The following is a 25,091-nucleotide window of genomic DNA, read 5'->3' as shown; positions in this document are numbered from 1 at the left end:
CAGAAGGTGCAGCCCAGAAAGGAACAAAGGCCTGTCCCCTGACCTTGCTGGTTCCCACTTAGATAAGTATTTAGTCGTTTAATAGTAGAAATAGGTATTAGTCTTTAGCGTGTGCATGCGTATTTATTATATTTGTATAATAAATATTGATCGTTGGAACTTACTAATCGGTGTATAGTTTTATTACTTTGAATCTGACCTTGAGATACTTGTGAGGTGTTTATATACGACACCTGGCGACTCCGAGCTGAAATTACACACACAGAGCTATAGCAGTGTTAAGCACACGGCCTTTAAACGGAGGCGTGTTAATACACTCCAATAAACGCGTATTACACTCAAGTAAAACGTGCAACAGTAGGCAACCGGTGCCCAGGATGAGGTGTCATCACGCTGGAGCAACACCGCACCAATGCCGTCCTGGCTCGCATCCGTCGAGATTTTTGTTTCCCTGTCAGGGTCAAAAAATGCCAGTACAGGTGCAGTGGTGAGCTTGGCTTTCAGCTCCAACCACTCTGCCACTCAAAAGCAGTAGACTTTTTCACCAGGTGTCTGAGGGCCGTGGTGTGTGAGGCCAGGTTTGCCCAAGAAGTTCACCATTCCTAGGAAGCGCAGCACCGCCTTCACATCTTCAGGGGTCTTCATGGCTTCGATGGCCTTGGCCTTGTCTGTGTCCGGACGCACACCCTGCTGAGATATCTGGTCACCTAAGAACTTCGGTGTCGACATGCCAAAGCAACACTTTGCCCTGTTCAGCTTGAGGCCATTGGCATGGACACAGCAGAATACCTGCTAGAGACGAGAGATGTGCTCTTCGGGGGTTGTGCACCAAATGATAATGTCGTCCACATACACACGAACCCCTTCAATGCCCTCCGTCATCTGCTCCATGATTCTATGGAAGATCTCCGAAGCCGAGACAATGCCGAACGGCATACGATTATAGCAGTACCGGCCAAACGGTGTGTTGAAGGTGCAGAGCCTTCTGCTGGACTCATCCAGCTGGATTTTCCGAACCTGTGTGATGCATCTAACTTTGTGAAAAACCGGGCGTGTGCCATCTCACTTGTTAGTTTGCTCCCGCTTTGGGATGGGGTAGTGTTCCTGCATTATATTCTGGTTGAGATCCTTGGGATCAATACAGATGCGCAGCTCCCCCGAAGGCGTTTTTACACAGACCATCGAGCTGACCCAGTCAGTCGGTTCTGTGACTTTGGAGCTGATGCCCTGGTCCTGAAGATCCCTCAACTGCGCTTTCAGGTGCTCCTTCAGTTGAGCCGGGACCCGGCGCGGAGCGTGGACCACAGGCGTGGCATCAGGCCGCAGCAGGATCTTGTACCGATATGGCAGAGTGCCCATCCCGTCAAACACATCCGGATACTGAGCGGGGATGTTGTCAATGCTGGCTTAAAGATCCGCGTTGGGGGAGGTCATTGTGTAGACATGCTGCACAAGGTTTAGCAGCTTGCATGCATGTGCACCGAGCAGGGAGGCCCTGTCTGGCTTGACGATTTCAAACCTTAGCCTTGCGTGAATGCTCCTGTTGGAGACGAGCAGATGACAGGATCCCAGTGCTGTGATGGCATTGCTGTTATAGTCCAGGAGCTGGCAGGCTGCTGGAAGGAGCTTGCGTGGCTTCTTGATGCGGTTGAAATCTGCCTGTGAAAGGAGATTGGCAGAAGCACCTGTGCCCAGCTTGAACTGGATAGAGCATTGATTTACTTGCATCACCGCAAGCCATTCGTCCGAAGAATCCACAGTAAGGATGGGCAGGCTCCGTGATGATGTCGGTGAGGCATGTTCACGTGTGGTGATGATGCCCACATGGTAGTGGGACTCCAGGCAATCGTCCTCTGGATCCGTAGTGCACTCCAGGATCAGAATCCTGTAAACCTTGCTGGACACTCTGAACATGCCTGCGTTGGAATTGGGAACACTGGCCCTTGACTGGTGGTGCAGACCTGCACAAGGCTGCAGAGTGTACAGGCTTCCCGCAATTTAACCATCGCCTGCCTCTTGCAGGCAGTGTTTCTTTAAGTGGGCGGTGCCACAGTTCACGCACGTAATAACTTTGTTACACTCCATGCGTCGTCGCACATGCGCAGTGCAGTCAGCAGACATTTGCACCTGCGCAGTGTTGTAATCGGCCGTTAGTTATCCCATTCGCATCGCGCATGCGTGGGGCTCCGGGAAGAGCGCGCAAAATGGCCGCTTTCATCAAGGCTGAGGCGCTGCATCCCGGCAATGGCCTGCACACTTTCTGCCTCGTGGGAGGCAAGTTTCTCAGTTTCAGCCGATTTGTATTGGGAATACCGATTTTTTGCGTGCTCATGCACTGTGTACGTTTCAATCGTGACTGGCAGGGTCATATCTTTACTCAGAGGGTGGTTGGGGCATGGAACGCACGCCCAGCTATGGTAGTGGAGTCGGACACTTTAGGAACTTTCAAGCGGTTATTGGATAGGTATATGGAGACAGGCCAACAAGAGGCGAGGCCACATTGGATTTGGTTTTGGGTAATGAACCAGGCCAGGTGTTAGATCTGGAGGTAGGTGAGCACTTTGGAAACAGTGACCACAATTCGGTGACCTTTACGTTAGTGATGGAAAGGGATAAGTATACCCCGCAGGGCAAGAGTTATAGCTGGGGGAAGGGCAATTATGATGCCATTAGACATGACTTAGGATGTGTAGGTTGGAGAAGTAGGCTGCAAGGGTTGGGCACACTGGATATGTGGAGCTTGTTCAAGGAACAGCTATTGCATTTTCTTGATAAGTACGTACCAGTCAGGCAGGGAGGAAGGGGTCGCGCGAGGGAACCGTGGTTTACCAAAGAAGTGGAATCTCTTGTTAAGAGGAAGAAGGAGGCGTGAAGTTTCAGTTGGGGCGCTTGATAGTTACAAAGAAGAGAGGAAGGATCTAAAGAGAGAGCTAAGACGAGCAAGGAGGGGACATGAGAAGTCTTTGGCAGGTAGGATCAAGGAAAACCCAAAAGCTTTGTATAGGTATGTCAGGAATAAAAGAATGACTAGGGTAAGAGTAGGGCCAGTCAAGGACAGTGGTGGGAAGTTGTGTGTGGAGGCTGAGGAGATAAGCGAGATACTAAATGAATACTTTTCGTCAGTATTCACTCAGGAAAAAAATAATGTTGTGGAGGAGAATGCTGAGACCCAGGCTATTAGAATAGATGGCATTGAGGTGCGTAGGGAAGAAGTGTTGGCAATTCTGGACAAGGTGAAATAGATAAGTCCCCGGGGCTGATGGGATTTATCCTAAATTCTCTGAGAAGCCAGGAAGATTTGGCTTTGATTTTTATGTCATCATTGGCTACAGGAATAGTGCCAGAGGACTGGAGGATAGCAAATGTGGTCCCTTTGTTCAAGAAGGGGAGTAGAGATAACCCCGGTAACTATAGGCCGGTGAGCCTCACGTCTGTTGTGGGTAAAGTCTTGGAGAGGATAATAAGAGATACGATTTATAATCATCTAGATAGGAATAATATGATTAGGGATAGTCAGCATGGTTTTGTGAAGGGTAGGTCATGCCTCACAAACCTTATCGAGTTCTTTGAGAAGGTGACCTGAACAGGTAGACGAGGGTTAGAGCAGTTGATGTGTATATGGATTTCAGTAAAGCGTTTGATAAGGTTCCCCACGGTCGTCTATTGCAGGAAATACGGAGGCTGGGGATTGAGGGTGATTTAGAGATGTGGATCAGAAATTGGCTAGTTGAAAGAAGACAGAGAGTGGTAGTTGATGGCAAATGTTCAGAATGGAGTTCAGTTACGAGTGGCGTACCACAAGGATCTGTTCTGGGGCCGTTGCTGTTTGTCATTTTTATAAATGACCTAGAGGAGGGCACAGAAGGTTGGGTGAGTAAATTTGCAGATGACACTAAAGTCGGTGGAGTTGTAGACAGTGTGGAAGGATGTTGCAGGTTACAGAGGGACATAGATAAGCTGCAGAGCTGGGCTGAGAGGCGGCAAATGGAGTTTAATGTAGAGAAGTGTGAGGTGATTCACTTTGGAAAGAATAACAGGAATGCGGAATATTTGGCTAATGGTAAAATTCTTAGCAGTGTGGATGAGCAGAGGGATCATGTACATAGATCCCTGAAAGTTGCCACCCAGGTTGATAGGGTTGTGAAGAAGGCCTATGGTGTGTTGGCCTTTATTGGTAGACATGATGTGGAGATGCCGGCGTTGGACTGGGGTGAGCACAGTAAGAAGTCTTACAACACCAGGTTAAAGTCCAACAGGTTTGTTTCAAACACGAGCTTTCGGGAGCACGGCTCCTTCTTCACCTGAAGAAGGAGCCGTGCTCCGAAAGCTCGTGTTTGAAACAAACCTGTTGGACTTTAACCTGGTGTTGTAAGATTCTTACTTTATTGGTAGAGGGATTGAGTTCCGGAGCCATGAGGTCATATTGCAGCTGTACAAAACTCTGGTACGGGCCGCATTTGGAGTATTGCGTACAGTTCTGGTCGCCTCATTATAGGAAGGACGTGGAAGCTTTGGAACGGGTGCAGAGGAGATTTACCAGGATGTTGCCTGGTATGGAGGGAAATCTTATGAGGAAAGGCTGATGGACTTGAGGTTGTTTTCGTTAGAGGTGACTTAATAGAGGCATACAAAATGATCAGAGGGTTAGGTAGGGTGGACAGTGAGAGCCTTCTCCCGAGGATGGAGGTGGCTAGCACGAGGGGACATAGCCTTAAATTGAGGGGTAATAGATATAGGACAGACGTCAGAGGTAGGTTTTTTACGCAAAGGGTGGTGAGGCCGTGGAATGCCCTACCTGCAACAGTAGTGAACTCGCCAACATTGAGGGCATTTAAAAGTTTATTGGATAAGCATATGGATGATAATGGCATAGTGTAGGTTAGATGGCCTTTAGTTTTTGACTTCCCATGTCGGTGCAACATCGTGGGCCGAAGGGCCTGTACTGCACTGTATTGTTCTATGTTCTATGTTCTATGAGTGCACTAGAATGATTGGGAGTAGGTTGATTTGATCTTGGTTTACTTTCTGAGTAAAGAACATTCCTCTAACATCTGTCCTATATCTATCTCCCCTCAATTTAAAGCTATGTCCCCTTGTGCTATCCATCACCATCCGAGGTAAAAGGCACTCACTGTCCACCCTATCTAATCTTCTGATCATCTTGTATGCCCCAATTAAGTCACCTCTTAACCTTCTTCTCTCTAACGAAAGCAGCCTAAAGTCCCTCAACCTTCGTCTGAAGATCTTCCTGCCATACCAGGCAACATCCTGGAAAATCTACTCTGCACCCTTTCCAATGCTTCCACATCCTTCCTATAATGCGATGACCAGAACTGCACGCAATACTCCAAATGCGGCCGCACCAGAGTTTTGTACAGCTGCAACATGACCTCATGGCTCCGAAACTCAATCCCTCTACCAATAAAAGCTAACACACCGTACGCCTTCTTAACAACCCTCTCAACCTGGGTGGCAACTTTCAGGGGTCTATGTACATGGACACCGAGATCTCTCTGCTCATCCACACTACCAAGAATCTTACCATTAGCCCAGTACTCTATCTTCCTGTTATTTCTTCCAAAATGAATCACCTCACACTTTTCTGCATTAAACTCCATTTGCCACCTGTCAGCCCAGCTCTGCAGCTTATCTATATCCCTCTGTAACCTGCAACATCCTTCCCCACTGTCCACAACTCCACTGACTTTAGTGTCATCTGCAAATTTACTCACCCAACCTTCTACGCCCTCCTCCAGGTCATTTATAAAAATGACAAACAGCAGTGGACCCAAAACAGATCCTTGTGGTACACCACTAGTAACTGAACTCCAGGCTGAACATTTCCCATCAACCACCACCCTGTTACAGCGAGCCAATTTCTGATCCATACTGCTAAATCACCCTGAATCCCATGCCTCTGTATTTTCTGCAATAGCCTACCGTGGGGAACCTTATCAAATGCTTTACTGAAATCCATATACACCACATCAACTGCTTTACCCTCATCCACCTGTTTGATCACCTTCTCAAAGAACTCAATAAGGTTTTGAGAGGCATACCTACCCTTCACAAACCGTGTTGACTAGACCTAATCAAATTATTCCTTTCTAGATGATTATAAATCCTATCTCTTATAAACCTTTCCAAGACTTTGCCCACAACAGAAGTAAGGCTCACTGGTCTATAGTTACCGGGGTTGTCTCTACTCCCCTTCTTGAACAAGGGGACAACATTTGCTATCCTCCAGTCTTCTGGCACTATTCCTGTAGACAATGACGACATAAAGATCAAAGCCAAAGGCTCAGCAATCTCCTCCCTAGCTTCCCAGAGAATCCTAGAATAAATCCCATCCGGCCCAGGGGACTTATCTATTTTCACACTTTCCAGAAATGCTAACACCTCCTCCTTATGCACCTCAAGCCCTTCTAGTCTAGTAGCCTGTATCTGAGTATTCTCCTCGACAACATTGTCTTTTTCCTGCGTGAATACTGACGAAAAATATTCATTTAGCACCTCTCCTATCTCCTCAGACTCCAGGCACAACTTCCCACTACTGTCCTTGACTGGCCCTACTCTTACCCTAGTCATTCTTTTATCCTTGACATACCTATAGAAAGCTTTAGGGTTATCCTGATCCTACCTGCCAAAGACTTCTCATGTCCCCTCCTGGCTCTATTAGCTCTCTCTTTAGGTCCTTCCTAGCTAACTTGTAACTCTTGAGCGCCCTAGCTGAACCTTCATGTCTCATCTTTACATAAGCCTCCTTCTTTCTCTTGACAAGTGATTCAACTCCTTTAGTAAACCACTGTTCCCTCGCTCGACCACTTCCTCCCTGCCTGACAGATACATACTTATCAAGGACACGCAGTAGCTGTTCCTTGAACGAGCTCCACATTTCAATTGTGCCCATCCCCTGGAGATATTCGGTGGCTCCAGAGGAGATGTTGCTAAAGGAGAAACAGTGGCTTCAGATGGAGTTTGGACTGGTGTCCACAGGAAAGGCAGTGGGACAATTGCATAGTGCCAGGGGGTCGGTATATGAGTATGGGGAGAAAGTGAGCAGGGTGATTTGTGCACCAGTTGAGGTGGCGAGGGAGATTGGGTGAGAGACAAGAGGGGCATGTTGGTATTGGAGCCGGAGGGAGTGAACAGGAATTTTGTGGCCTTTTATCGGATGCTGTATAACTCGCCTCCAGTGGGGAATGAAGGGATGAGGTGGTTTTTGGATGGGTTGGAGTTCCCAAGAGTTAAGAAGGTGAAGGGACTGGGGGCCCTGATTGGGGTGAGGGAGGTATGGATTGCATGAGGTTGATGCAGGCAGAGAAGGCTCAATTGAGTTTTATAGGAAGTTTGTTTTGGAGCTGGGACCCCTGCTAGTTGAGATATACAATGAGTCGATTGTGAGTGGGGACCTCCCATCCCATGCTGTCTCAGGCCTTAATAGCTCTCATTTTAAAGGAGGACAAAGACCCGGAGCACTGTGGATTGTATCCGATCTCTCAGTTGAATGTAGATGTGAATTTGTCGGTGAAGGTGCTCGCAACGTGGAAAGATGATTGTGTACTAGGACCAGACAGGGTTTGTGAAGGGGCGTCAGTTGTTGGTGAATGTACGGAGGCTGCTTAATGTTATTATGATGCCCTTGGAAGGCTGGGAAGTGGAAGTGGTGATGGCAATGGACGCAGAGAAGACGTTCGATCGAGTCGAATGGGGTATCTGTTTGAGGTGTTGGGTCGGTTCGGGTTTGCTCAGGGGTTTGCGCATTGGGAGAAGGCGCCTCGAGTGAGTGTTTGGATGAACAAGGGATGAACCGGGGGACAAGGCAGGGATGTCTGCTCTCCACGCTGCTTTTTGCAGGATAAGCTTCTGTCCCAGGATGAAAGTGGGGATGGAGTATGAGCTGATGAAGAGGGAGTGTGCTTCCATGGAGGAGTTCCGGCTCAAGTGAGAGGAGGAGTTTGGGGGGGGGGGCGGGGTCGTTGGGGGCCGGAGTGCGGAGTGGGGAGGAAGTTCTGCATCGTTGTGTGCTGTGCAAAGTCTTATACAATTTTAGGTGGTGCATAGAGCCCACATGATGGTGTCCAGGATGAGTCTGTTCTTCCCATGGTGGAGTATAGGTGTCGGAGGGGGGCGGGGGGGCCCGGCAAACCACATACTTATGTTCTGGGTGTGTCTGAAGTTGAGGGAGTTTTGGAAGGCATTTTCGTACGTAATGTCAAAGATTTTGGAGGTAGAGGTAGCTTCACATCTGGAAACGGTTGCCACCGCCGGAAGAACCCTTGCACCGACCCCTTTAGGGCAAACTTGACCCTCTCCAGTTTGATAAACCCAGCCATATCGTTGACCCAGGATTCCACGCCCGGGAGCCTCGCATCCTTCCACTGTAGAAGAATCCTGCGCCGGGCTACCAGGGACGCAAAGGCCAGAATACCGGCCTCTTTCACCTCCTGCACTCCCAGCTTCGCTGCTACCCCAAATATTGTGAGCCCCCAGCCCGGCTCAACCCTGGAATTAACCACCCTTGACAACGTCTCTGCGACGCCCCTCCAAAAGCCCTCCAGCGCAGGGCACGCCCAAAACATGTGGGTGTGGTTTGCTGGGCTCTCTGAACACCTGACATACCTGTCCTCTCCCCCAAATAACCGGCTCAGCCTTGTCCCAGTCATGTGCACCCTATGCAGCACCTTCAATTGAATTAAACTGAGCCTCGCGCAGGAGGAGGAGGAATTCACCCTCCCCAGGGCATCTGCCCACGTTCCCTCGTCGATCTCCTTTCCCAGCTCCTCCTCCCACTTACCTTTCAGCTCCTCCACCGAGGCCTCCTTCCACTCTTGCATCACTTGGTAGATTGCCGAAATCCTCCCCTCACCAACCCACGTCCCGAGCGCACCCTGTCCTGAACCCCCCTTGATGGCAACAGTGGAAACTCCGCCACCTGCCGCCTGACAAACGCCCTTACCTGCATGTATCTGAAGGTGTTCCCTGGGGAAGGTCAAACCTCCCTTCCAACTCCTCTAGGGTCGCAAACTTCCCGTCAGGAAAAAGGTCCCCCATCCGCCTGATACCCGCCCTATGCCAGCTCAGAAACCCTCCGTCCATTCTCCCTGGTACAACCGGTGGTTCCCCCGTATCGGGACCAGACTGAAGCCTTCACCTCCCCCCTATGCCGCCTTCACTGCACCCAAATTTTGAGGGTAGCCGCCACACCGGACTCGTAGTATATCTTGTTGGGGGGAGCGGGCAACGGCGCCGTCACCAGCGCCTCCAGGCTCGTGCCCACAAGGGCGCCGCCTCCAGCCTCTTCCATGCCTGCCCCCCTCCCCCTCATCACCCACCTACGTATCATCGCCACGTTGGTGGTCCAGTAGTACCCACATAGGTGGGCAACGCCAACCCCCATATCCCTACCCCGCACCAGGAACACCCTCCTCACCCTTGGGGTCTTCTCCACCCACACAAACCCCATAATGTTCCTATTGACCCGCCTGAAGAAAGCCTTAGGAATCATGATAGGGAGGAACTGGAAGAGGAACAAAAAACCTCGGGAGCACTGTCATTTTGGACAGACTGGACACTGCCCCGCTAGGGAGAGTGGCAACACATCCTACCTCCTAAACTCCTCCTCCATCTGCTCCACCAGCGTCGTAAAGTTGAGCCTGTGTAGGGCCCCCCAGCAACTGGCTACCTGGACCCCCAGGTACCTGAAACTCCTCTCCGCCCTTTTCCAGCGGGAGCTCCCCAATCCCTCTCTCCTGGTCCCCCGGATGTACTACGAACAGCTCACTCTTCCCCACGTTGAGCATATACCCGGAGAAGTTCCCGAACTCCCTACGATCCTCATCACCTCCGGCATCCCCCCACCAGGTCCGCCATGTACAACAGTAGGTCATCCGCGCATAACGACAGCTGAAGTCCCCCCCCCCCGGCACTATCCCCCTCCAGTTCCTCAACTCCCTCAGCCATGGCCAGGGGTTCGATCGCCGCCAGCGCAAAAGAGCAGGGGAGACAGGGGGCACCCCTGCCTCGTCCCCCGGGTACAGTCGGAAATTTACAGCCTCCTTCCATTTGTAGCCACACTCCGCCACGGGGCCTCATACAGTAGCCTCACCCACCTAACAAACCCCTCTCCAAACCCGAACCTTTCAACACCTCCCAAGGTATCCCCACTCCACCTTATTAAAGGTCTTCTCCGCATCCATCACCGCCACTATCTCCTCCTCCGCTTCCACTGCCGGCATCATTATGACATTCAGAAGCCTCCGTACATTAGCATTTAACTGCCTCCCCTTCACTAAACCCGTTTGATCCTCGTGTATGACCTGCGGCACGACGTCCTCCACCCTCCTGGCCAATATTTTTGCTAGCAGTTTTGCATCCACATTCAGGAGCAAAATCGGTCTATATGACCCACACTGAAGGGGATCCTTATCCCGCTTCAAGATCAGTGAGATCAGCGTCCTAGATATCGTCGGGGGCAAAGCCCCCCTCTCCCTTGCCTCATTAAAGGTGCTAACTAGCAGCGGGCCCAGCAGGTCTGAAAACTTCTTATAGAATTCAACTGGGAACCCATCGGGCCCCGGTGCCTTCCCCGACTGCATGCTCCCCATCGCGTTAACCAGCTCCTCCAGTCCAACTGGTGCCCCCAACCCCCCCACCTGCTCCTCCCCCACCCTCGGAAACCTTAGCTTGCCCAGAAAGCGATCCATCCCTCCCTCCTCCACTGGGGGGCACCGACACTGGGGGTTCCTCATAAAAAGTCCTAAAAACCCCGTTGATGCCCCTCGCACTTTGTACCATGCTCCCTCCTCCATCCCTAATCCCCCCTATCTCCCTAGCTGCCTCCCGCTTCCGGAGCTGGTGCACCAGCATCCGACTCGCCTTTTCCCCTTATTCGTATACTGCCCTCTGTGCCCTCCTCCACTGCGCCTCTGCCTTCCTGGTGGTCAATAAATCGAACTCCGCTTGGAGGCTACGTCGCTTCCTCAACAGCCCTTCCTCCGGGACCTCCGGTCCACCCTCACCATCTCTTCCACCAGCCTCTCCCTCTATCTCCTCTCCCCCCTCTCCCTATGTGCCCTGATGGAGATCAGCTCCACCCTAACCACTGCCTTCAGCGCCACCCAGACCACCCCGACCTGCACCTCCCCATTATCGTTAATATCTAGGTACCCCTCTATACTCCTCCGGACCCACCCGCATGCCTCAAGTCCGCCAGCAACACCACCTCTAACCGCCACATCGGACGTTGGTCCCTCCCCTCCCCAAACTCAAGGTCTACCCAATGCGGAGCGTGGTCTGAAATGGCTATCGCCAAGTATTCCGCGCTTTCCACCCTCGGAATCAACGCCTGCTCAAAACAAAAAAGTCGATCCGGGAGTAAGCCTTGTGGACATGGGAGAAGAAGGCCTTTGCTTCCCTGAATGCCTAGATATGGATTTTGTTGTGTTGGCAAGACTCAAAACTACAAAGACAGGGGGAATGGGTGAGTGATTTGGCAGAGTTCCTGCATTAGAAAAGATCAGGTTCGCCATTCGAGGGGCAGAATAAATTCACCTTGAGGTGGAAGCTATTTATCGACTTTTTTAAGGCAGTGTTCTTCAAACTTTTTTTCTGGGGATCCATTTTTATCAACCGGCCAACCTTCGGGTCCCAACGCGGCCGACCTTCGCGGCCCACGCCGGCAGACCTTTGCGACCCACCATTTTCTCTTACCTTGTTTGCTGCTGACAAAAATGGAGGAAATGGCTTTGGGTCCCTTTGGCCCTCGTACACGCTCCTCCAATGGAACCTGTTGGATGAAGGTGAAGCCTTCCGGTGTCGGAAAGTATGGAGTCTCCATCTGTCCAAAGTGCTGCATTTTTGTCCTGTAAAATGTTATCAAATAAAACCTCCCCTGAACTTGTAAAAAAAAATTAATAAAATAAATGAAAAAAATAAAAATTAAATGAATAAAATAAATGAATAAAATGGATAAACCGCCCTCCGAACTTGAAACAAAATGCTGCGACTGGTTAAAAAATAGCGGCAGCACTGCGCATGCGTGACGATGAGCGCGGCCATTTTAAAGGCCGCTTGCAAGCCGGCGTTATTAAAGGGGATTTGCACGATCGGGAGTGCCGCGAAAGGCGTCTCCGCGACCCTCCCGACACTCGCCAGCGACCCACCCATGGGTCGTGCCCCCAAGTTTGAAAAACACTGCTTTAATGGGGTTAGTATTTAGTCATCAGCGACGGGGGACAGGGGGATCCCAAAAAATTATCTATTCCCTCCTTTAATGTTCAGTTAGTCTCATCTTTAAACTATTAATTTCAATGAATAGCTGTAGGCCTACTCTGTACTAATAACATTATTAATTCACTTGATGTAATACTTACCATGATTGATTTTTAAAAACAATTCTTGGCTCCTAGATTAAACCATTGCCTTTGTTTAGAAAAGAAAATAAAGGAAAAGAATACTCACTAATCAATCACTTACCTGCTTCCCAGTGACGTGCTTTGATTGTTTTCCTCATCTGGATGTGGTCTGTCTGCTCTCTCCAAACCCCTTATACAAACTACTCCACCCACGCCTGCTGTACCAACTCCTGCTTTTGTTGTTGTTGTCTCAGGCCTCAGATACCTGCTCAGTATACCCTTGCCAGTCTCGCTCTGCTCCACTCTCGTGTTGCTGCCTCAGACAGTAGGCACACTCTCTTTATATGCCCACTGACCTTGCTCTGCTCCTGGCCTCTCTGCTGCTTCTGAAGTGTAATCACTGTTCAAATACAGGAAACGTAGCTGCCAGTTGTACACAATAAGTTTCTATAGACTTGTGTAAGGTAATAGATAATCTATTTCTTGTCATATCAATTCAGGGATAAACTTTGCCCATGGCATTGGGAAGAACTCCCGTGGAGGTCTTCAAGCAGGCCTCTAAACAGCCCAGGGGGCTGTTTAGCTCACCAGGCTAAATCGCTGGCTTTGAAAGCAGACCAAGGCAGGCCAGCAGCCTCCCCGAACAGGCGCCGGAATGTGGCGACTAGGGGCTTTTCACAGTAACTTCATTGAAGCCTACTTGTGACAATAAGCGATTTTCATTTTTTCATTTTCAAGCAGTGCTGTGGAATCATCTACCAGTCAGCAGGTTCCGTTTAATGTTTCATCCAAAGTATGACAGCTTCAACAGCGCAGTTCTCCCTCAGATCTGCCTTGGGGTGTCTGACTAGAGTTAGCGCTCAAATCTCTGGCGTAGGATCTGAACCAGTAATTTCTGAATGACTTCTACCACTCAACGATAACTGACACAGTCTTTTGATTGCTTCAATTCTTTCCAACTACTAATTCATGGGGTCCCAAAAATTAAATCGGTGTACCCTGGTCCTTGTACTATCAACTAATGGGAACAACTTATTGTTGTCTCCATAACAAAATCCGACATAACTTAAACCTCTATCAGTCTTCCCTCAACCTTTTTGCTCCATGAAGAATATGAAGCAGCAAGACATTATAATTGATCTCCAGTCTGTGTTGGGTGAGCTGAGTTCAGGTAGAGGACCTCGAAGGTTAATTGGTGTCTTTTGTCTTACAGGAAACGTAGCTGATCGTTGGATTGCAGCACAAAGCCTGGCTCTCAATGGCGATGACAGCTATCCGGTAGTCAACAGAATCATTCAGCATTTCTTCGAAGCACCAGAAGAAGAGACTTTGAACCAAGTCTGCCTCATCCTGGGCCCGCTCAGTGAGAGGACAGTATGTGAGCTGCAATATCATAGCATAGCAAACCTCTAGCAAACACAATGTACTACTTTATCCAGTTCTGCAGAGGCCAGAGGGCCTCACTTCTCTGCACAATTCATGGTCTCCTCAACGCTTCTGAAATGGAGTCAGAGAGGAAGGTTTGCTTCATAGTGAAGGCATTTTAGTTTTGGAGTGGTGGCAAGAGGAGGAAATGTAGACGATCAAATGAGTAATAATTCTAGAGACAGCAACCCGAGAAAGATTAAATGTGCAACTGAGTATTCTGGAGACGAACAGGACAGAATGTAGACTTATGACTATATATTAATTCGGCAAGGACAATAACAAGAAGGTGGTTAGATGTACAACAGGGCATTATTAGAGCGACAGTAATTGGAGGGAGGGTAGACCTGCAACTGAGAGTATTAATTCAGGGCTGATATTAACAAGAGGAAGAGTGAACAAGTAACTGAGAGCATTAATCTTGTGTGCTTCGAGCTATACCGATAATGAATGTCTCAGATTGGTCCACAGTCTGTGCTGTGATGGTTACGTTCTACAGCATAAACAGGCCATTCAGCCCAACTGGTTTATGCCAGTGTTCATGCTCCATGTGTGCTTTCTCCCATTCTTCTTCAGCAAATCACATCAGCAAAGCATCTATTATTTTCTCCCTCTCGTGCTTCTCTAGCTTTCCCTTAAATCATTAGCTATTTTCTGAATTATTCCTTGTGGTGACACATTGCATACAACCAGTCTGAGTAAATAGGTTTCTCCTGACTTCCATGTTAGAATTGTTAGTGAATATCTTCTATTTTTGATTTCTACCTTTTTAGTCTCTCCCACAAGTAGAATCTTTCTTCATGTCTGTCTTATCAAACCCTTTCATTATCATAGTACATGGCCTCTTTATTCTTCTAAAATGACCTATTTTGAAATTCATTTGCCAGTTAATGCCAATTTTGAATGTTTCTTAATGTTTTATGTTAAGTGCATCCCCTAATTTGGTGTCATCTGTAAATTTACAAATGTTGTTTCCACCTCCCAAGTTCAAATCATTGAGGTAAATTGTGAACAACAGTGGTCTCTCTTTCCATCTATTGTCAATCTCGTTAACTTGCCCTCTGGCCAAAATATTTTGCAGTCATGATGGATCAACACACCAGTGAAGGTTGGGAACCAACCCACCTCCACCTCACTGAGAAGCTGTGAGCAGATTTAATGATTGTCAGGTAGAGAATGTAGTTAAAAACCATGGTGAATACAGAAGGATCAGAAGGGAGGTGAAAAGGCAAATAAGAGGAGCGAATAGCGATTATGAGAAAAGACTGGCAGCAACACAAAAAGGAATCGCAAAGTCTTCTATAGGCACATAATAGTAAAAGGGTGGCAAAAGGAAAAGTAGGGCCGATTAGGGACCAAAAAGGGAATTTACACATAAAGGCAGGGGGCATGGCTGAGGTGTTAAATGAATACTTCGCATCTGTCTTCACTAAGGAATGTGATGCCGCCAGGGGCAGTGGATTGCGATAGTGGGGTGGAGTCCTCTCAGTTCAATAACTCACAGTTGCCCAGATACAATATAACGGCGAAGGTTTATTTACAGGTGTTCAGATACTCATTAGAACAGAACAAGGAAGTGAACATCTAGCTCTTCCCGGAGCCTAACATTACACATGTTTCTGCATGCAGCAAATCCTTCAGTCTTTAAGTCAGCTTCTTCTCCAACAGGACTCTGCTTTCTGCTTGTATAGCCTGATCAGGCTACATAGCTGATCCTCATTGCATTGATTTCTCATCAGTCTGTCACGTGAAGTCCTGTGGCCATCTTGGTCAGGGAGACTCTGTTCAGAAACTGGAGGGATAGTAAGAGGGAAATACTGCCCTTCCAGCACACAGCCCCCTGGTGGCACCACAGGAAGCGAATGCTACCCTGAACATGGTGACAGTGGAGGAAACTCTGTCACTAGAAAGAGTCAAAATAGATAAGGAGGAGGATAAACTTTTGGTACTTAATGTTTTCAAGGCACCAGGACTGGATGAAATGCATCCAATCTGATATTGAAGCAAGTAAGAGCGGAAATTGCAAGGGCACTGACCATAATCTTTCAGTCTTTCCTGGACTCACGGGAGGAGCCAGAGGATTGGAGAATTGCAAACATTATGCCCTTCTTCAAAAAAGGCTGCAAGGATAAGCTCAGCAATTTTCCGTTTAACTACAGTGGTGGGGAAGTTTCGAGAAACAATTAGCATCATAGAGCTTTACAGCATAGAAAGAGGCCCTTCAGCCCATTGTGTCTGTGCTGACCACCGAGCACCTATCTATTCTAATCTCATTTTCCAGTACTTGGTCCGTACCCTTGCATGTTATGGTATTTGAAGTGCTCATCTAAATGCTGCTTAAGTGTTTTATAAAAAATATTTTTATTAAGATATTTCAAAATTTTTGTAATAATAACAATAACAATGGCATCAACATGGTATAATAAACATTTCCATCCCCATCCCAACCTTCACGCACCCCAACCATAAAACAAGAATCCTGCCCTTTTCCCCCTCCCCTTGGAATACTGCCTCTGCTGACATTTTAATTTTCCCTGAGAAAGTCGACGAACGGCTGCCACCACCGGGTGAATCCAACCATTGACCCTCTTAAGGCGAACTTTAATTTCTCGAGACTGAGAAACCCAGCCATGTCACTAACCCAGGTCTCTGCACTCAGGGGCTTTGAGTCCCTCCACATTAACAAGATCCATCTCCGGGCTACCAGGGAGGCAAAGGCCAAGACGTCAGGCTCTTTCACCCCCTGAACCCCTGGCTCTTCCAACACTCCAAAGATCGCCACCTCCAGACTCTGCACCACCCGTGTTTTTAGCACCGTGGACATTGCCTTAGCAAAACCCTGCTAAAACCCTCCAAGCTTCGGGCATGCCCAAAACATATGGGCATGATTTGCTGGGCTTCCCGCGGACCTTGCATACCTATCCTCTACCCCGAAAAATGTGCTCATCCTAGCCACTGTCATGTGTGCCTGGTGGACTGCCTTAAATTGTATCAGGCTAAGCCTGGCACATGATGAGGAGGTATTAACCCTGCTTAGGACATCCGCCCATAGACCCGCCTCTATCTCTCCTCCTAGCTCGTCCTTCCACTTGCCCTCAAGCTCCTCCACCCCGGGCAGCACGGTGGCGCAGTAGATTAGCCCTGTTGACACACGGCGCCAAAGTCCCAGGTTCAATCCCGGCTCTGGGTCACTGTCCGTGTGGAGTTTGCACATTCTCCCTGTGTTTGCGGGGGTTTCACCCCCACAACCCAAAGATGTGCAGCTAGGTGGATTGGCCACGCTAAATTGGCCCTTAATTGGAAAAAATAAATTGGGTACTCTAAATTCTTTTAAAAAGCTCCTCCACCTGAGTTTTCTCCGCCTCCGAAAGCTCCCTGTAAATATCTGAAACCTTCCCCTCTCCCACCCAGGTACTGGAGACTCCTCAATCCTGTATCCCCCGTGGTGGCAGCAGCGGAAAGGCCGGAACCTGCTTTCTCAGGAAGTCTTTGCACCTGCAAATACCTAAACCCGTTCACTGCTGGCAATTCAAATTTATCCTCCAAGGCTTTCAAGCTGGGGAAAGCTCCTGTCTATAAATAGATCCTCCCTCCTTCTAATTCCTGCTCTTTGCCATCTCTGGAACCCACTATCCAGCCTACCCGGTACAAACTGATGATTATTATAAATCGGGGTCCAAACCGATGCTCCCTCCACTCTCGTATATCTCCTCCACTGCCCCCAGATTCTCAGAGCCGCCACCACCACTGGACTTGTGGAGTATCGGGCCAGCTAGAACGGAAGAGGTGCCGTTATCAATGCTCCCAAACTTGTGTCTGTGCATGATGCCGCCTCCATCTACTCCCATAGACCCCTCCCCCACTACCCACTTCCAAATCATGGCTATATTAGCCACCCAGTAGTAATTGCAGAAGTTTGGCCGCCCAGCAGTAATTGCAGAAGTTCGGCAGTGCAAACTCACCCTCCCGGGCAGCACAGTAGCATTGTGGATAGCACAATCGCTTCACAGCTCCAGGGTCCCAGGTTCGATTCCGGCTTTGGTCACTGTCTGTGCGGAGTCTGCACATCCTCCCCGTGTGTGCGTGGGTTTCCTCCGGGTGCTCCGGTTTCCTCCCACAGTCCAAAGATGTGCAGGTTAGGTGATTGGCCATGATAAATTGCCCTTAGTGTCCAAAATTGCCCTTAGTGGTTGGGTGGGGTTACTGGGTTATGGGATAGGGTGGAGTTGTTGACCTTGGGTAGGGTGCTCTTTCCAAGAGCCGTTGCAGACTTGATGGGCTGAATGGCCTCCTTCTGCACTGTAAATTCTATGATTCCCCCCGACTGCGCTCCAGCAACTTTCTTCATTTGCGGGGTTTTACCCGCCCACACAAAGACCGAAATAACCTTATTCACCCACTTGAAAAAGGCCTTTGGGGTGAAGATGGAGAGGCACTGAAAGACAAACAGAAATCTGGGGAGGACCGTCATTTTCACAAGTCTGTACCCTCCCCGCCACTGATAGCGGGAGCATGTCCCATCTCTTGAAGTTCCCTTTCATTTGTTCTACCAGCCAGGATAGGTTTAACTTGTGCAGTGTCTCCCATTCCCGGGCCACCTGGATTCCCAGATACCGAAAGCTCTTCCCTACCATTCTAAGCGATAACTCTCCCAGTATCTTCTCCTGTCCTCCTGCCTGGATCATGAACATTTCGCTTTTCCCCATGTTCAATTTATACCCCGAAAAATTGCCAAATTCCCCCAGCATTCGCAATACTTGTCCCATCCCCTCCAATGGGTCTGAAATATACAAGAGCAGCTCATGTGCGTAAAGTGAGACCATGTGCTCCACCCTCCTCCTTTCCAGTTCCTAGAGGCCCTTAAAGCCATGGCAAATGGCTTATGGCCAGAGCAAACAGTAGCAGGGAGAGGGGGCACCCTTGCCTCGTCCCTCGGTGTAGTTTAAAATACCCCAACCTCAGCCGGTTCGTACGCACACTCTCTACTGGTGCTTGATAGAGCAGCCGCACCCAGTCAATAAAGCCCTCACCAAACCCAAACCTTCCCAGCGCCTCCCACAGGTAATTCCGCTCCACCCAATTAAAAGCCTTCTCCGTATCCACCGCTACCACCACCTCCACCTCCTTCCTTCTGAGGGCATCATAATAACATTCAAAAGCCTTCGAACATTGGCCTCGAGTTGCCTGCCCTTTACGAATCCTGCCTGGTCTTCCCCTATCACCCCCAGGACACAGTCCTCTATCCTTGTGGCCAGTATCTTTCAGCAGTTTGGCGTGCACATTCAGGAGAGAAATTGGCCTGTATGACCCGCATTGCTCCGGATCCTTCTCCCGTTTCAGGATCAATGAAATCGAGGCATGTGACATTGTTGGGTGGAGGACTCCCTTCTCTCTTGCTTCATTAAATGTCCTCACAAGCAGTGAGCTCAATATCTCTGAAAACGTCTTATAGAATTCCACCAGATAGCCTTCAGGCCTCGGGGCCTTGCCCGACTGCATGCCCTCCAGCCCCTCGATTACTTCCTCAATCTCAATTGGGGCTCCCAGCCCTTCCACCAGATCCTCATCTACCCTCGGAAACCTCCTCATCCAAAAACTGCCTCATCCCCTCCACCCAGCCGGGGATCCCGACTCATATAATTTACTATAAAAGTCTTTAAACATCTCATTCACCCCCACTGGGCCCAGGACAGTATTCCCGCCTCTACTCTTTACTTTACCTATCTCCCTAGCCGCCTCTCTTTTCCTGAGCTGGTGCGCTAACATTCTACTTACCATTTCCCCATACTCATAAATCGCCCCCCTTGCCTTCCTTAACTGTTCCACCGCTTTCCCTGTGGTCAACAGCCCAAACTCTGCCTGTAACCTCTGCTGTTCCCTCAGTAGCCCCGTGTCCGGGGCCTCTGAGTATCTCCTGTAGTATCTCCTCCACTAACCTATCCCTCTCGGCCCGTTCCGCCTTTTCTCTGTGGGCCCGTATCGAGACCACTGCCTTCAAAGCTTCCCAAACCGTCGCTGCAGAGACCTTCCCCGTATCATTTGTTTCCAGGTAGTTCTGGATGAACTTGTTAACCCGCCCACAGATCGCTTTGCCCGCTAGCTATCCCACTTCCAGTCTCCACAGTGGATGTTGCCCTCTCTCCACACTAACCCGTAGATCCACCCAGTGTGGGGCATGATCCAACACTGCGATTGCTGAGTACATAAGAACATAAGAACTAGGAGCAGGAGTCTGGCCCCTCGAGCCTGCTCCGCCATTCAATTAGATCATGGCTGATCTTTTGTGGACTCAGCTCCACTTTCCGGCCCGAACACCATAACCCTTAATCCCTTTATTCTTCAAAAAACTATCTATCTTTACCTTAAAAACATGTAATGAAGGAGCCTCAACTGCTTCACTGGGCAAGGAATTCCATAGATTCACAATCCCTTTGGGTGAAGAAGTTCCTCCTAAACTCAGTCCTAAGTACTCAGTATCCAACTCCCGGTATTAGCGCCCTGCTCAGAACAAAAAAGTAATTGCGAGAGTATATCTTGTGAGCATGGGAGAAAAAAGAAAACTCCTTCGCCCTTGACCATGGAAACCTCCATGGGTCTACTCCCCCCATCTGTTCCATAAAACCCTTCAATTCCTTTGCTGCAGCCGGCCTCCTCCTGTCCTGGATTTTGACCGGCCCAATTCTGGATCAATGACTGTATTGAAGTCCCCTCCCATGATCAGGTTATGTGACTCTAAGTCTGGGATCTTACCTAACACCCGCCTCATAAATTCCACATCATCCCAATTCTGAACATATATGTTCACAAGTACCACCCGCACCCCATCCAGCTTCCCACTCACCATTATGTACCTACCCCCACTTGTCTGACACGATTCTCCCTGCCTCGAATGCCACTCGTTTATTGATCAAGATCGCTACCCCTCTGGTCTTTGAGTCCAGCCCTGAGTGGAACACTTGGCTAACCCACCCCTTTCTCAATTTGGCCTGGTTTGTAACCTTTAGGTGGGTCTCTTGTAGCATTGCCACGTCTGCCTTCAGTCCCCTCAAATTTTCAGCCAGCCTCTAGCTCCTCAGCCACCTCGAGCCCCCCCTCGGGCATTCGCCGTTCCCGACCTCCCATTTGTCCCCTAGTAACAGTTCCTCCCCTGTCAGCAAAGCAACTCCTTCCCCCCGAGCAACAACACTAGAAACCCAACCCCCCAAGTCAAGCTCCAGCTTAACACCTGCTCGTCCCCCCACTGAGCTTCCGAGAGTCAGCTGACCCATGCTGTCTTGATAGCGCCCGCCCCTGGCACCAAGCAGTCTGTCTCCCCATCGTTCTCTCCCTTCTCCCCCTACTTGTCAAACATATTAAAAGCATCATGTTCCCCAGTAAACAAACATCAGAAAAAAGTGAAGAAACAGTCACTTTAGAGAAAGAAAACGCCCAAAAACAGAACCAGCCCCAAAGACCATGCCCCCCTCTAACCAGCTTCCTGCAAGACAAAGTTATCTTTAGCCATCCAAACAGCCCCTTATTACATAGCACTACTTATACTTGTACAACAAATCGTCACCACAGGATTATGAGCGTTCCTGCCTGTAACACTCTTTCACCACATTGTGGGTGAAAAAATATTTTTCCTTAAAACCCCTCTAAATCTCCTGTTCCTTGCCTTAAATCTATGCCCCCTGGTTATTAATTCTTCCTGTGTACCTTATCTATGTCTTTAATAATTTTGTACTCCTTAATCAGGTCCTTCCCCCAGCCTTCTCTATTCTAAGGAATACAACCCCAGCCTAGGTTTCAGGGATAAGAAACTTCAGTTATGAGGTTAAATTGGAGAAGTTGGAACTGTTCTCCTTGGAGAGAAGAAGGCTAAGAGGAGATAGCACAATTGCTTCACAGCTCCAGGGTCCCAGATTCGATTCCGGCTTGGGTCACTGTCTGTGCGGTGTCTGCACATCCTCCCCGTGTGTGCGTGGGTTTCCTCCGGGTGCTCCGGTTTCCTCCCACAGTCCAAAGATGTGCAGGTTAGGTGGATTGACCATGATAATTTGCCCTTAGTGTCCAAAATTGCCCTTAGTGTTGGGTGGGGTTACTGGGTTATGGGGATAGGGTGGAGGTGTTGACCTCGGGTAGGGTGCTCTTTCCAAGAGCCGGTGCAGACTCGATGGGCCGAATAGCCTCCCTCTGCACTGTAAATTCTATAAATCTATGAGGTGTTCAAAATCATGAGGAGACTGGACAGGACAGATAGGGAGAAACTATTCCCACTTGGAAAAGGATCGAGAACAAGAGGGCACAGATTTAAGTGATTTGCAAAAGCAGCAAATGCAATGTGAGAAAGACATTTTCACACAGCAAGTAGTTTGAGCCTGGAATGCACTGCCTGTAAGTGTGGTGGAGGCAGGTTCAATTGAGGCACTCAAGGGTATTATATGATTATCTGAATAGAAATAATGTGCAGGGTTATGGGGAAAAGGTAGGAGAATGGCACTAAGTCATAATGCTCATTTGGAGAGCCAGAGCAGCAGTTGTTAAACAAGTGTTTCCATTTATCTATATTTAAAAATTCAATTCCTAAACTTTGTTATTTTCTAAAACATATAACGTTAAATGTTCCCAACACATCAAAATGCCTGGAAATCATGAGACAGGAGATCAGGAAAGGGATTTTAAGAATATAGGTTGACCTTGGGATTAATTTAATCTACAAATTTAACCACTGTGCAAAACTCTTTCAGATTACTGCCAATTCTGAATTTGTCACCACCCATGCGCTAAAGATTGCCACACTCTGAAGAGTCTCTGTTCATCACTTAAATACAGTTAACTGCCAACAACATCGCAGGGTAATTTAAGTGGGACAGACCTTGGGCGGGTTTCTCCCGTTCCCGGCAGGGCGGGGGGCTCCGGCAGGACGGAGTGGCGTGAACCACTCTGGCGTTGGGCCGCTCCAAAGGTGCGGAATCCTCCGCACCTTCAGGAGCTAGGCCGGCAATGGAGTGGTTTGCGCCCCGCCAGCCGGCGTGGAAGGCCTTTGGCGCCGCGCCAGCCGGGGCATAAGGGACTCTGCTGGTCGGCGCGGGTCCGCACATGTGCGGGAGCGTCAGTGGCTGCTGACGTCATCCCCACGCATGCGCGGGGGGGGGGTTTCACCATGGTGGAGGCTGACACGGCCAGCACGTAGGGAAAGAGTGCCCCCACGGCACAGACCCGCCCGCGGATCGGCGGGCCCCAATTGTGGGCCAGGCCACCGTGTGGGCACCCCCCGGGGCCAGATCGCCCCTGCCCCCCCCCCCCCCCCCCCCGCCCCAAGAGCCCGCCCGCGCCACCAGTTCCCGCCAGTGAGGGACCTAGTCCAATTTACGCCGGCGGGACCTGCATATTACGAGAGGGACTTCGGGCCATCGCGGGTCGGAGAATCGGTGGGGAAGGGGGGGGCGCTTTGAGCGGCTGCTGACCGGCGCTGCGCGATTCCCGCCCCCGCTGAATCTCTTGGGCCGGGGAATTCGGCGGCCGGCGGGATTCACGCCCCCCCCCTGGCGATTCTCCGCGACCCAGCCGGGGAGAGAGGTGGGGGGAGAGGAGAGGGGGGGGGGGGGGAGAAGGGAAGGGGAGGTGAGAGGGGGGGGGAAGGGAAGGGGGGGGTGAGAGGGGGGGGAAGGGAAGGGGGGATGAGAGGGGGGAAGGGAAGGGGGGGGTGAGAGGGGGGAAGGGAAGGGGGGGGGAGGAGAGAGAGGGGGAAGGGAGGGGGAGAGGTCGGAGAATCCCGCCCCTTATCTCTGCTGGCTGCTGCCCTTGAAGTCATTATCAGCTCCTCCGGACCTGGATCTCCTCCCATCCTCAATACTGGCTTTCCATCACCCTCCACACTTTTCCTCGACCTCCAATCAAAGGGTTCCTCCCTCCTGCCTTGCTGCTCTCAGTCTCTGGAGGAGCATGAGGGAGGGATCCTGTGATTGGAGGAGCTGGAGCAGCGAGCGTGGGAAAGACTGAATCTGTGGTTGGAGGAACACCTGGTCACAGTTTTGGTCTTTTCCAATGATCGCTGCTCCACCGATCAAACTCTGCATTATTTATTTTCCAGCTCTATCTGAGAATCCTGCACCTGACACTGTTCAGCTATAATGTAAGCTAATAGCGGTTGGCTTGTTGGTCTAGTGGTATGATTTTTGCTTGGGGGTTTCCATTCCTATAATGTAAGCTAATATGGGGGGGTACTTTTCTTGAATTTTTTGGTCCAACTTCGATTTTTTGCGGACTATTTGTAAAATTTAGAGGGTGAATTTGCCTGCCTCCCCTCTGTGTTTTGAACTCTGTAGACACTCCCAGGGCTGGAATGTGGGATGGTGTGTTTATAGGTTAGAAATGGAACAAAACTCTCTCGCTACACTGTTACAATCAAATACTCCTATGGCAGTCACAGCATGAATTAGATACAAGATAAAACTCCACACTCCCACAAAATACTCTGAGACATTTTTTGCTGACATTTGATTTTTAAAATTCATTTATGGGATGTGGGTGTCGCTGGTTAGGTCAGCATTTATTGCCTATCCCTAGTTGCCCTTCAGAAGGTTGTGGTGAGTTGCCTTATTGAACCGCTGTAGACCTTGAGGTGTAGGTTAACCAGGGTCTAGGTATTTGGTAAAGCTACTCTGTGTTTATAACCCGACCAGACTCTGGTGCAGTTCATACTGGCAAAGTATCTGAATAGCCGCAATTGGAAAGAAAAGGTGCTGGCATGCAAGGTCCTCTCCTGCTTGCGTGGATCACTTAACAAGGTAAGTCTGAGTTCAATTTCTAAAATTGATTGCATATTCTAGCCCTCTACTAGGGCAGGATTTGAAAGCTTGCTCCCTGTTTGTATTGTTCCAGAAAGATTTTGTGATTTTGCAGATGATCAGAACCCCAATAGGCATATGACCAACCTGCTAAGGCGGTATTTGTTGTCTGAAGATCAATTTGTCTCACAATGTGAATGTTTTTGAACTTTGTCTATCAGCACTCAAGCAGCAATCCCAGAATGAGAGCCTGCAGAGCAGCCTGGTAATCTGAGTAATTCAGGTTTTTAAAACATCATCATCCCCCCCCCCCCCCCCCCCCCGCCGCAGGGAAGCTGTCTCTCCTCCGAACATCAGTGTGTTTTACTGAATTTTGTCACCCTTTGTAAATATTGCCTCTTTATCTCAACATTTACAGCTCTTTTTTAAAATTTTAGAGTACCCAATTATTTTTTTTCCAATTAAGAGCACTTTAGCGTGGCCAATCCACCTAGCCTGCACATAAGAACATAAGAACTAGGAGCAGGAGGAGGCCATC

The 25,091-nt window shown here is 49.4% G+C and overlaps 1 protein-coding gene across 2 annotated transcripts in view; it reads left to right on the top strand.

The window, feature by feature from the left end:
• heatr4 (HEAT repeat containing 4) overlaps positions 1–25,091 on the top strand; it is a 188,386-nt gene that overhangs the window by 89,483 nt on the left and 73,812 nt on the right. For both annotated transcript variants that reach the window (XM_038782580.1, XM_038782586.1), the window contains 2 exons: positions 13,570–13,730; positions 24,449–24,553. In XM_038782580.1, coding sequence (XP_038638508.1) covers positions 13,570–13,730; positions 24,449–24,553 — 266 coding nt within the window. The remainder of the gene's footprint in view (positions 1–13,569; positions 13,731–24,448; positions 24,554–25,091) is intronic.

The sequence above is a fragment of the Scyliorhinus canicula genome, chromosome 2 (genome assembly GCF_902713615.1).
Source record: "Scyliorhinus canicula chromosome 2, sScyCan1.1, whole genome shotgun sequence".
NCBI lineage: Eukaryota > Metazoa > Chordata > Chondrichthyes > Carcharhiniformes > Scyliorhinidae > Scyliorhinus > Scyliorhinus canicula.
Note: the sequence above shows the minus strand (reverse complement) of the source record. Positions and strands in the feature narration are given on the sequence as shown.